Source organism: Haliaeetus albicilla, chromosome 22, assembly GCF_947461875.1.
Source record: "Haliaeetus albicilla chromosome 22, bHalAlb1.1, whole genome shotgun sequence".
Classification (NCBI taxonomy): domain Eukaryota; kingdom Metazoa; phylum Chordata; class Aves; order Accipitriformes; family Accipitridae; genus Haliaeetus; species Haliaeetus albicilla.
The window spans coordinates 20,369,897-20,382,212 of record NC_091504.1 but is presented as its reverse complement, the minus strand read 5'-3'; the positions used below and the strand labels follow the sequence as shown (position 1 = coordinate 20,382,212).

General features: G+C 47.2%; 1 protein-coding gene across 2 annotated transcripts in view; it reads left to right on the top strand.

Annotated features, from left to right (window-relative positions):
- Window positions 1-12,113, top strand: part of MAD1L1 (mitotic arrest deficient 1 like 1) — a 376,699-nt gene extending 364,586 nt beyond the window's left edge. The window contains exons 18-19 of one of the 2 annotated variants that reach the window (XM_069810261.1): window positions 10,984-11,167; window positions 11,264-12,113. In XM_069810261.1, coding sequence (XP_069666362.1) covers window positions 10,984-11,142 — 159 coding nt within the window. In that variant the 3' untranslated portion in view covers window positions 11,143-11,167; window positions 11,264-12,113. Of the gene's footprint in view, window positions 1-10,983 lie in introns of both variants that reach the window. The other variant, XM_069810260.1, reaches the window with a different exon arrangement.
- The last annotated feature ends 203 nt before the right edge of the window (window positions 12,114-12,316 follow it).

Below are 12,316 nucleotides of genomic sequence, written 5' to 3'. Positions count from 1 at the left end.
TGGTCTTCAAGTTTTCCTGCCTGTAGACTACCAGTCTGGTAGAGTAACTCCACAAATACAGCTACTGGTAACCACCAGCTCCGTGCACTCAGAAGTCTTGAAGTTGAGAAAGAAATGGTTAAATTTTTTAAATAATGAATTCTTCTCCCCCAGTATAAATCTCAACTTGTGGCTATAGATGCAGTCTGAGAAATGTGCTTCCCCACAGGGGGTTAGTGAGCTTTTAAGGGTTAAAACTCATTCTTGAAGACAAGAAAAATGTTCTGCATGTTCAAAATCAACTGTCCTTTCTTTCTTTGACTTTCTGGGTAGTGACAAGTCATGCTCTCTTTGGTCCTGTTGACAGTCATGCTGATGACAGCGATTTCAGATGAAGAAAAACAAAGAAAATGTGAGCCAGCAAAAAAGCAAGAGCAATAAAAGCGCCTTCCTCAACTCATGCTACAATTGTGAAATTTGGTTATTGATGTTGCTAATGTTATTTCCAAAGCCAGCACTTAAATTCCACTTTGGTAGATCATAACTATAAGCAAGTCACACAGTCCCATAGGACGAGGTAATTATTGACCATTCTTCTTGCTCCTAGTTGAGCGGCGGCATTGGTCTCCGTAGCACTGACTGTAATGCAGAGCACTGGCTCTGTGCAGAGGTGACTAATATGTGTCACCAATTTCCTTGATGTGAGGCTTAAACCTGCATTTTAGCCCGGGGTGCCAGACGATGACAAACAAGAGCTAGAAGAGGGTAATGAATAAACATGGTGAGAATTTCAGCTGTAATCTGCTATCAGGTCCATCTGTTACTCCTTCCCCCACAAGCCTTGCAAACTCAATGAGCCAGGAACAGGCATGCTCCATATACTGTCCCATCCTTCAGCCACATATCTAAGGTCTAATTGTCTGCTTGTCATTAAGTTTATCACTTATGGTCTCTTGAGCCATTAGATCACAGGATCTTCTTGTTCAGTTCTTTAGCCTTCCGTTCACCCTGCTTATGACAAGGCTTCCAGAAGGATACCAAAAAGATGAGGAGGATAAATATATTAATCACACACTGCTGTCTGCTGTATCACAGAGTACCAGTCGCTCCAGTGAGACGTGCCTCGCAGGCGTGTGTAATCTGCTCATTTAACCATTCCCAGCCTCATGGACTCACTCTCCATCTCTTGCAAAACCAGATGCCCAGCTCCCAAACACGGGGGTTCTTTTCCAGTTGGCAGCTGGTGAGTCCTGAAGTCTGTATGACCTGTTTGCACCCTGTTGTCATGTGCAGGCACTTCAGCTGGGATGAATCTTGGGGTTTCCAGCTTATTTGCTCTAATCCAGAGAAGGGAAGGCAGGGGGCCCTGGCAGGAGCCTGATGCAGAAGCAGCTAAGCAGAGGAACGGCACATGCCTGGTGTGACTCAGTGAGCGGTGAAGGCTCCAGCAAGTTCTCCAGGTTGGTGAGCGGTGGTTTGCTCTGGGGAGCGGATGCCTATCTCCCAGGCAACGTGGCAGCTACGAGAAAGTTGCCGTCAAAATTCACCGTGGTTTCAGCCGTCTCTCATTGATGCAGGGTTTTGCAAACTTAGCTGCTTATGTTCTCTTCTAGACCTCCTGCTCACAGCTGCAGTTGACAAGTGGAGTATCTCCCTGCTTTGGGAACCAGGCCATCTTAATTAAAGCCCACACAGATGATTTTTTTGCATTTCTCCCATAGGTGCTTCCTTCTCATGTTCCAGAAAGTCCCATGTTCTTGATTCTCTGCTCCTCTGGTGCTTCCAGCTCTCCTCCCAGCAAGGGAGATGGAGAGGAATGTGATAAGCAACTTGGCTGGTTAATGAAATTAGTTCCCTGTCTAAATGAGGGATTCTTGTGCACTGGGTTCATTTGCCAGTCCCTGGTATCTTCCTCAAGTTGTCTGTCTGCTTCTGGCTCTGCTGGGAGAGAGGTTCGGGACCTGGTTTGAGTTGCCACCTACTTTTCCCTTTGTGCCAAGCCAACATGTTCATCAGGGCCAGGCACAGACCAGAAACTGCCTCTGGATGGCAGGGCTGGAGAGCTCCATGAGGCTGTGATTTGGCTGGGAAAACAGAACTGAAATAACACCCAGTCCCTAGCATTGCAGGCTACAACTGCAGTCATTTCAGAGAAAGTAACGGGAGATTTTTCTCTCCCTAATTTATGTCTCTCCTGCATATGGCTTCTATGGAGTTGCTAATGTTACAGGCAGATGGGTTGGCATTTTACTAGACAGAACACATGGGCTAGATGTTGCTAATGCTTGTTAGCTACTCACTCTGCAGCTTGACCAGTCCAATACGGTCACCTCACAGATGGTTGGAAAGCTGCAGCCTGGGTGCTGGATCAGTCCGGCTCTGCAGCACATGGTTGTGACAGCAGTTGGGATAATGTGCGTTTGGCTGCTTGTTCTGAAGGGCTTCATTGTAGGTCAGAGATAGCTGTGGCTGGGGGATCAGCACAGCTTCCCTGTATGTCAAGGAAAGACAGTGATTTGTAAAGATCCTGAGCCTTTATTGAGGTATTGGCTTTGAAGGCTTAATTTCATAGTTTGGATTTTTATAGGATGGGGTTGGAAAAATTCTGTGAGCCCTGTGCCTTGCTCTCATCTATACTCCTTCATGGTTGATGTTCATAAACATTCTTGGCTGCCTAACACTATTTAGCAGTTCTGAGGCCTGTTAAAAACTTGTAATTTATGATCTCAAGGTGTGGCTTAAAGCCTACTGCCAGTATTAGTTTAGAGTGGACATCCCATGCAATTTTCCTTTCTCTGTGATGTGAATAGTCTGCTGTGATTTACTCTCACCAGTCTTGTATTCAGCTGAACCACTTCTAGGTATCATCTCAACAAATCTCCACAGGGTGAATCTCCTTGGTAGTTGGTTTGGAAATCCCCATCAGAATCTGTGGATGCAAAAGTAGATGCTGGGGGTGGATCATGTATGTTACCATCTTCCCTCTCTGACAATACTGATGTTCAATTTACAGCGTAATGGTGGGAAGATGAATGCATCCTTCAGATGAAACAGGGAATTTTAGTTTCAGTACTTGTCCTTTAAAACTCTCAAAGCACTTTTGGAAAATGCATGGGTATTAATCCACACTGAGCAGTAGTTCTTCAAACCTATGATTTAAATTGGATATATTTGTCTCTGTCTGTCCTGAACTGTTGAGTAACATTAATGCACCCTGATAATAGCTGTCACATTTTACCCCAGGGGTTGTTCCTCAGTGATAGGTGAAATCACAGCAGTTCAAAGACCTGTCTTCCAGGATGAAAAGCTCTATAGGAATATTCAGATATAAAATAGTAATAGTATGAATCAAAAAAAATGCTTCCTTTATTTTAAAGCCTTTGATCTTATTTTTATGGCATCACATTTGACAGTCTAAAGGGCATTAACCTGTAGGGGAAACCTTTTGAGAGAAGGTGCTGACTTGCCCTCTACTGCACAGAGCACCGTCCCCCAGGATTAACACCAACCGGTTTTCCCCATCAAGAGGGGTGCAGGCTCTTCAGCACACGTCCCTGCTCTTTTTTTACATGTTTCATTTTTTACACTGGGTGCAGAAGAGCTCACATAGATCAAAACATCTAGCTGTAGGGAGAAACTCACTGCTATGCAATATGCCCCGCTCTGTGTTTCTTTGCTGCTGAGCCGGTGCAGCATCCAGAACTCCATCACTTCTGTCACTCATGTGCATAGGCCTGGGTCGTGTTTCTGATTAAGATGGAAGTATACGAGCTGACCTCTTGCACGAAAGACATTGTGGGGATGTGGTTCATCTCAATGTTGAATAATAAGAAAGAGAAAGGAAATGTTTGCTATAAATCTCAGTGCACGCAGGGCTGTTTCTCACTTATCCCACCCCAGCTTTCAATTTTCTTCTTGGCATTGCCAGGTGCTTGCTTTTCTTTGCTCAGCAGCTAAAAGCAGCTTTTTCATTACATTTCCTGGAAGGCCCTTTACAGGCATCCATCCCTCTCTGCCTCATAAATTCACTTTATATAGCAAGCTGGCGACACGGAGGTCAGAGGTCTTGGCAAGAAGCAATTATTATAAAGAAGTACTCTTCCTCTTTTGGGTTACAAAGAGGATATTAAAGGGGGGAAAACTTTGCTGCAGACAAGGAATGGTCATTTGTGAAAGGCAGGTGACTTGATTGATGAAGAGCTGCACATCCTGCAAGAGCTACCTTGGGCAGGCATCCTATCAGGCCAGCTGAAACCTTCCCGTTACCGTGAAAAAAAAAGAAGGAAACCAGTAAACAGTTTGCTAAATAACCTCATAAATATTTCCAGCCGTAAGCACATCTTATGGTACAATGTGGGGTTTTGGGGTTTTTTTTAATATTTCTCTAATTTTAAATGAACAGCCTCTAATTAAAGTGATTTAGTGGCTACCTGGGGACCTGGTATTTGAGCAGTGTGTGATGCTTAGGAGAGATTGATTGGTGAGGCGTAACTCAATTGGGGGATTTTGATAATGATATCATCACCCGAGAGAGCCAAGTTTGAGCAATTAAATCTCAAAACCTCGTGTTTGGGTTGTTATAACTTCAGCAGGCAGTTTCCACATGTGCGTGTGTGCGCACACACACATACACCGTCTTTTCCCTGGGTATTTGCTGGCCACTCCAGTTTTTTGGCTGGTTCTGTGCTTGGTGGGCTGCCATGTGTGTGTGTGTGTATGTGTGTGTATGCCTGCCTGGAGTGACCCGTAGTGGTGATTTATCAGCTTTGCAGACCCGGGGAGAGGGTGCCAGCCTGCTTGGCATCAGTGTTTCCCCCCTCAACATCCGCACGTGGACAAGGCGGCCTTTGACATTTAGAAAAATCTCAGCATCCAAAGCAAGAGGCAGAAACAAAAAGGATTTTCTCATTTAAAGGTCAGAGCCGGCAGCTTCTTAAAAGATATTTTCAAATAGGTTTGTTGGCCTGTGACAGGGTTTATGTGTATTAATGGGTGCCGAGGCAGGCGCCGGGCACCACGTCGAAGGCGTCAGAGGGAGGCGAGGGGCTGTCAGGACCACCGATGTGCCCAAGGCGCTTGGTGGCAGAGGTTCTGTGGCACACACGGCGATAGCGCTGCGGAGGTTTTGGGAGGTGATCAGATGGCACAGCCGACCCTGAGGACTTCTGCTGATGGAGGAAGGCGTTGGGAAAGGGGAATGACTGTCCCATGTGAAGAGGAGGTCTGAGGGATTCAAGTGATGAAGGCAAATTGCCAAAGGGATCGATCTGGTGGGGAGACGTGCATAACCCGCATGGGAGCAGGCAGCACAGCAAGCTTCGAGGTGGGGTGGGGAACACCACAAGGACAAGGGAAATGGCAGTAGGAACTGGGGCAGAGAGAGGAGAACGTGGCCACGCCATGGCCCATAATGCCAGAGGAGCCTGTGGACCTGAACAGAGCAGGGAGAGAGTCTTGGATGTGAAGCCGTGGTGCCCCTTCCCTCAGCACGCGTGGGGCTGTCTGCTCTGTGTATTCAGAGCAGTTGTACGTAGGGATGCAGCACGGACAGTGATTTATGGAAGGAGTATAGCAGATGAGATGGTGCCTCCACAATGCATTCACTGGGTAAATGTCACTGGGCAGTGATTCACTTGCTCATTTTGACCCGTAATACATCTTAGCTTTGAAAAGTACCATCTACCACAGAGCATGGCTGAGCGGCATCTGCAAAGCAAAGGCTTGTGACTGTGCCAAGGGGTGGAAAGCCACTCTGGCAGCCCTGCCAGAGTCCTAGACTTCATCCTTCCGCACGCTGCAGAGGTGTTTGAACTGGGGTTCCCAAGCTGAGACACAACTCTCTTGCCTGCTGCGCCTGGCACAAAGCTCCACCATCACCGTTGTCAACTCGCCAAAACCCATTCAGGAGCTCCACCTCCAGCACTTGGCGGGGGGTGTTTGAAGACGCAGGAGCACATAACCTGCATGAATCACATCCCCAAAGGCAGTTGTGCTTTCTCGGTGTGGAAATCAGAGGTAGAATATCCCCGCTTTATGCTGAAATCTCAAATTGTATTGAATGCTGAAGCCCTCTTCTCCCTTTTTCTGCATTTCTACCCCATGTTTTCTCACGATACCACATCCCCATGGCAGCCTTCTCCTTGGGGCATGCAACCACCCTCTTTTCAATCTTATTCCAGAGTCTGAAGGTCTACAGGACATTGGGTCATATGCTCAACCAGTATTTTTCAAGAAGCATCCTTTGCATGATTAAAGTCACACTGCATGCCAGTTCATAGCTGATGGCACTTTTGGAGCCAGACTGGGAGCATCCATTGTTTTTAGCTACCAAAATATGTCAGAGACAAGAGGAAAAGGGCATATAAGAAACTAAAAAAATGTTGTATCTAGTTCAGAGTGCACTTCTGAACCACGTGTTAGCTTGTAGATGACCAAAGGAGTCACTGTCACACTTTTGACATAGCTCCCTCTCAGCTGGTGGAACAAGCGGAGAAGTAAATGCTGGGACTTGGCTTTCAGGGAGGGTTTCTGTGCAACAGCGGCATGACTCTGCTCAGCAGAGTCAGTGCACTGAGAAGCCCTGTGTATGTTACGTTGAAGCAACAGCAGCTGAGCGAGCCTCCTTTATGGTCCTTTATTGCTGCATTACCAGCCCGGTCTCGCCAGCTGCAGGTCCATCGCCCAGCAGGGACATTTGGGAATGCCTGCTGCTCCTCCGCATCTTCTGCGTTGTCTGCTCCTTGCTGAGATGGTCCCTGCTGGAGAGGAGAACTTGCTTTTCTACCACGCTGGTGGTTGAGAGACTTTTATATGTATATCTAAACTATAAAGCCTTGAATAATTTACCATATTTCCAGGGTTAAGAGGAAGATTTATGGTGTTTCCTCCTGGCAGGCAGCAGCTGATCTTGATTCGTGTGGAAAAACAATTGTACTAACAGCTCCTTTCTCTGAGCAGATCCAGGAGCAGCTACTGCAAGTTTATGTCACCATGTGGTAAATAGACCTGTCGTCTTGTGTTTTACAATATAGTGAAACCTGCCCGCTGATCTGATTGCTCTATGGGGTAGCACAGCCTGCGAGGAGAAGAAGGGGGTGTCACCCTTCAAATCTATGACAGGAGTCGCATCCCCCCACCAGCAGAACCGAGTGTGCGGTAACACGGGGCAAAGATTGATTTCCATTGCTTTTCTAGAAGAGGTCCCGATAGGCCTTAAATCAGACTGAACTGGCAACGGAGCTTAGCGAAAGCTGGAATCGTTCCTTTTGCAAGTATTTGAGATCTGAATAAAACATAACATAGACCTGAATCTCAGTAGTTTAGTGAGCCAGGCAGATTTTTTCCATGAATTAGAAGAAACCAATATAGGTCTATGTAAAGAGTACCTGTGAGATGGTATTCTCATAGTACTTAGCTTCAGCATCCTGGGCTGCTCTGTGCTCGGGGAAACTGGGGGCACGGGGGGAATATTGGCGTCTCTAGTGAAGCGCTGCACTTGGCTGGCTCGCTCAGCACAGTGGGGAAAGGGGGAGTGAAGCGTGATGGTGGTCCCCAAACTGTCCTCTTGCATTGACTCCTCTATGCATTGACTGCAGGGCAGATGGGGGTACTCACAGGCTCAGCTTTTCCTTTCATCCCGTGTATTCATTTTGATTCTAAATCTTGATGCTTTTTCTTTCACACTTCTCTTTAAAAACAACAACACACTGTAGTGGTGTAGCTCTGAGTAAGATGTGCCAACAGTGTTGGGCACAGAGCAGTTAGGGCTGGGTTTGAATATGCTCTGGTCTCTCTTGCCCCATTCCCACTCATGGACTGTCCGTGTGGATCAGTGACACTTGTTCAGGTTCCTCAGCTTCACATTTTCTTCCTAGATGGGCTTGGGTGGTTTTTGGCTTCATCTAAACTTAGAATTCCTAGGGGTGCATCGCTGGAGTGAATGGCGATTGCATTACGTGGAGTGTGTCATGTGAATAGTTGGTACGTGCTGTCACCTGCAAATTCTTGTTAGCAGGGTCTGTGTCTGGGAGTTTTTCTTTGAGGGTTGAGACATTTTTAAGTTTTAAAAATTGATTAAAAATGAGTGGAGGGAGTCCTAGCTATGAACTGTGAAGAGGAGGACTCGAGCGCCCTTACAGCTTTGAACCGCTGGTATCTTTCATAAATCCAGTTTTTAGAGCTGGAATTGCTCTCCATTCATCCAAACCATCATGAAACAACCAGACCCTGCAGCGTTTATTCAGCAGAGAATCCCCTCCAGTGTCCTCCCTCTCCTCGCTCCCGCACAGCCCTGCAAATCCCCCTCCCTCGTCGTGATCCCCTGCTCGCTCCCACTCCCACGCCACCCGCCCCAGTGCTTCCTTCTCTGCCTGTGGCTTGCTGGGTGCACCAGGCAGGGTGCAGACTGGCATTTGAAAAGAAATCCGGTGAATTAATGGGAACATATTGCTATTATTTCATATAATCACTTTATTTGTAAAGCACATGCTGTAAAGGTGCTCCTGCTGTTGAACTCAAAGCAACAAATCTATATATATATATCCCAGTCTATACTACATTATGAACAGATGGGTGAAGAAAAAAGAGCAATAAAAACAAGTAATAAGAAAGGTAACAATGATAGCAATTTTAAAACACTCCCAGGGAAAAAAAAAAAAAGTTGCTGAATTTTTTTAAAAGCAGTGTGAGATTGAATGAACTGAACTGCAAGTGCATCCATCCTCAAAGTTAGCATGTAAACATCTCCTGGCAGAAGAAGAATTGCTTTTTTTCTAAGTGGCTGCCTTTTTGCCTTGTTCCTGTTACAGAAGAGATCATAAGAAACCTGGTTGAGATGTCTGAGGTTTGGAAGCTTTTGGGGTTTTTTGCATTTTTTTGAGTTCCTGGGGAGACAGAGGCCACAGCAGGGAGGACAGTGCCTCCCTTGACCATCCAACAACCCAGAGAAACCACAATCCCATTGAACTCAATGGGAAATAACAGTCTTCTCAGAAGCATGTATTTGTTCACGTAACTTTCTCTGAACATTATTCTTCTGCCTCTGCTGAAGGAGGAAATGGTTATGAAGAATAGTAGAGAGAAATTACCATTAATCTCATAAAAAAGAAATTATTCAAATGTAGCCTTTACCCAGGACACCAGTAAGCTCAAAGTAGAGGGGAAATTTAAAACATTTACGTTACTCCGTTTCCAAGATCATAAAACACAAGAAAATGGTCTGGCACGGGATGCTGAATTTCTTAAGGAACTTGCTTTAATTAATTAAACTAGTAAACCAATTAATGGATTTACTTGTAAATTCTTAGAAAATTAATTCTGTGCCCAAAGAGTGTTTTAAATCTGCGAAGGAGGCAGTGTGTGTTTCATACAGAGCTTGAATTCCCATTTTAGATGAATCCAATTCAGCGCTGACTTTGGAGACACAAGCGATGCATTCATAATACTCGGACCTTCCTCTGAAACCGGCGCTTCCCATCAGCTGAATCCAGGGGGATCTGCAAAACAAAACCTGTGCTGCGTTCACAGCACCCGGCCCCTGTACTTGCTCCTAGCTATGTTACAGCCTCGCGCTGCGCCTCTGGCTTTACAGGGATTGTGGATGTACGTCCCTCCCTGTGCTTCCAACTGGTTTCTTCATCTGCCATCTCTGCCCTCTTCCCACTTAGGCTCTTTAACCTGACCCAGCGGTACATCGGATGCACGGAAAGCAAGTTGGGTAGCTCCAGTGAGCAGCGGATTAAAGCGCTGAACATCCTTTGGAGTTGCTGAAAAACAACCAAGCCAAAGTGGAGGAGATTTAAACAAAAGCTAATTTACTTTTCCACACAGAAACCTTGTTTAGATTCCCTGCCTGGCTCAGGGGTGATGGGGACATTCTCAGTACCTTGCGCTCTTCGCAATCCAAAGTGACACATACATGGAAAGTTCATAATCAAATGCGTCCAGGCTCCTGAGAACATGAAATCAAAAACAAGCAGGTTCCCCAGGGCTCTTGGCAGTTATCGCTTCCCTTCTCTCCTAGCAGGTACAGCCAGGTTTTTCCCTTCACGTGGCAATCCTCTGCTCTGGATCTTGGCATCCTTTGACTGGGGTGGGGGTCTGCCTTGCTCTTGCACACCCGGGGGGATGCTGGCTTTGCTCAGCACCACCCGCGCTGCCCTGCCTCGGCTCCGACGGGAAGCAGACCTGCAGAGCAATTAGGAACGGGAGCATTTTGAAGAGGAAAATGGCAGGGGAAAAAATTAGCATTTGCGCTGTGATGTTTTTGCTGTTTATTAATAAACAAGCTGCTTTCGTGCCTCCAGGGGCAGGAGAGGCTTCAAGCATTCCTTATTTCTCTTGCATTTAGCTTTTTTTTGCTTGTTTTATATGTTACAGGAGATTTGTAATGTCTTCCCACATGTTGAGTTTCCTTATTTTCATGAGAGCATCTCTGGAATAATTCCTCTGGAGCTCTCGGCTATGCGCTGCCGGGCTGATTTAAACATCCAGAAACACTTTAGAGATGCAGGGTGGATCAGCAGCTCATTGGGAAGGAGTTGCATTAATTAGGAACGGGTCTGCTTCCTCCTACAGAAGCAGAATGACTTCAGGGATAAGTGTTTTCATGGAGAGAAAGCCCTTGCATGTAGCTCCTGCTACCCGAGACCTGGGTGGTGATGGTGACAGCGACATGGGCACCTTGGTTCTGTGCTGGGGCCACAGCCTGGCCCCTGTGCAACCTCTTTCCAGGATGGTCAAACCCCTCATCTCCCCAGTGCCCCATTTGTCACTGGGGCAGGCTCATGCGGGGGTCCTGTGTGGGGATGCTGGAAATGCACAACTCGGTAACAGCCCAAGGACACTGTGTGCTGAACGCCTGCGCTGCAGCAGATAACGTGTCCTTGATTACAGGCAGATCCATGCCAAAGGAGGCTTCAGGGCGATGCCACTAGCTCTCCCTGCGTCACGGGAGGTGAATTAAACCCCTGTTGTATTAATAAGCTTGTTCTTCTTTCCCCTCAGGCCTCCAGCTCCTCCGGTGGAAAAATGCAGCTTCTGGAAACGGAGTTCTCACGAACCATCCGGGAGCTCATTGAACTCCACCTGCTTCGTCAGGACAGCATCCCGGCCTTCCTCAGCGCCCTCACCCTCGACCTCTTCAGCCGCCAGACCATTGCTTAGCGTCCCACCGCCAGCCACCAGCCATGTGTGGAGCACTTCTGGGCAGGACACTTGAGGTAGCGAGGACAAATTCTCCCCTCCCACCCTTAATTTGTGGTATTGGGTTGCTTCTGTTTTGCAGGGAACAGCTTCTTCCCCCTTCTTTCATGCTGATTCCCAAACTGTACCAGTTCCTCTGAAAAGCATCATTTCCCTCCTGTGGGAGGGCAAATCTAGCTCCATCCCAGGGCTCTCCTGTGCCAAGACCCAATTCCTGCCTTTGAACTGGGAAATGTGTTCGTCACTGCCCAGACTGTCTCAGCATCTCTCTAGGAATAAGGTGGGAACTGCTGGTTTGAGCAGCCACAGCATCACTGTTCGCAGCTTTTCCCAAAAGGATCCCCCAAATCTGGGCCCCAGCAGAGAGATGAGCCTTGCGGGAGGCTGGTGCTTCCTACCCCTGTGGTTGTCCTCTCCTAATGGGAGCCAAGGGCTTGGTCCCTGAGGACAGGGACCTGGGGAAGGATCAGTCATGAGTAGCAGGTTCTTTGTGGATACCTCCTGCTCTTGCAAACGGCTTATCACTCAACAGGGTTGAAATTATTTTCAAGATATCCAGTTACCTGAGTCTGCCATCACTCAGCAGAAAAGCATGAGCATAAATGGCCATTTGAAGACCCTACACCCGTGTTGACACCTCTATGTTGTGTGGCGTGCTCAGATGTCGCTAGCATGTATTTTGTTCCTCACCGAGACTCTTGGGCTCTTGGTTATCTCGGGACTGCAGAAGGTGGGAGGGAGCCCTTTGTGGCGTGCTCACTGCTGCTAGGTTTAGCCTGGTACCTGCCACCAGGCTGTGGGTACCTCTTCACCTTCCTGGGGGTGTCCCTCCTCCTCTCCTCCTGAAGTCTGACATTTTGTGTTACAATGGATATAGCTCTTCTGTCGTAAGAATAAAGTGTCATTTCCCAAACTGGATGCATGAGTCCTTTATTTGGGATATACGCTGTGCTCCCCCTGTGCTCTCCCACATGTAAAGCATGATAACGAATCGTCCATCAATGGTCTGATGCTGGTACTGCTTTGAGAAGGGAGGACGTCATTATCTCAGTTTTCCCAGGCAAGTGTCATTCATGCTGTAAAACAGATTAGTTTGTTATGAACTTCTGTCTGTATTGATTTCCTCTTGGTATGA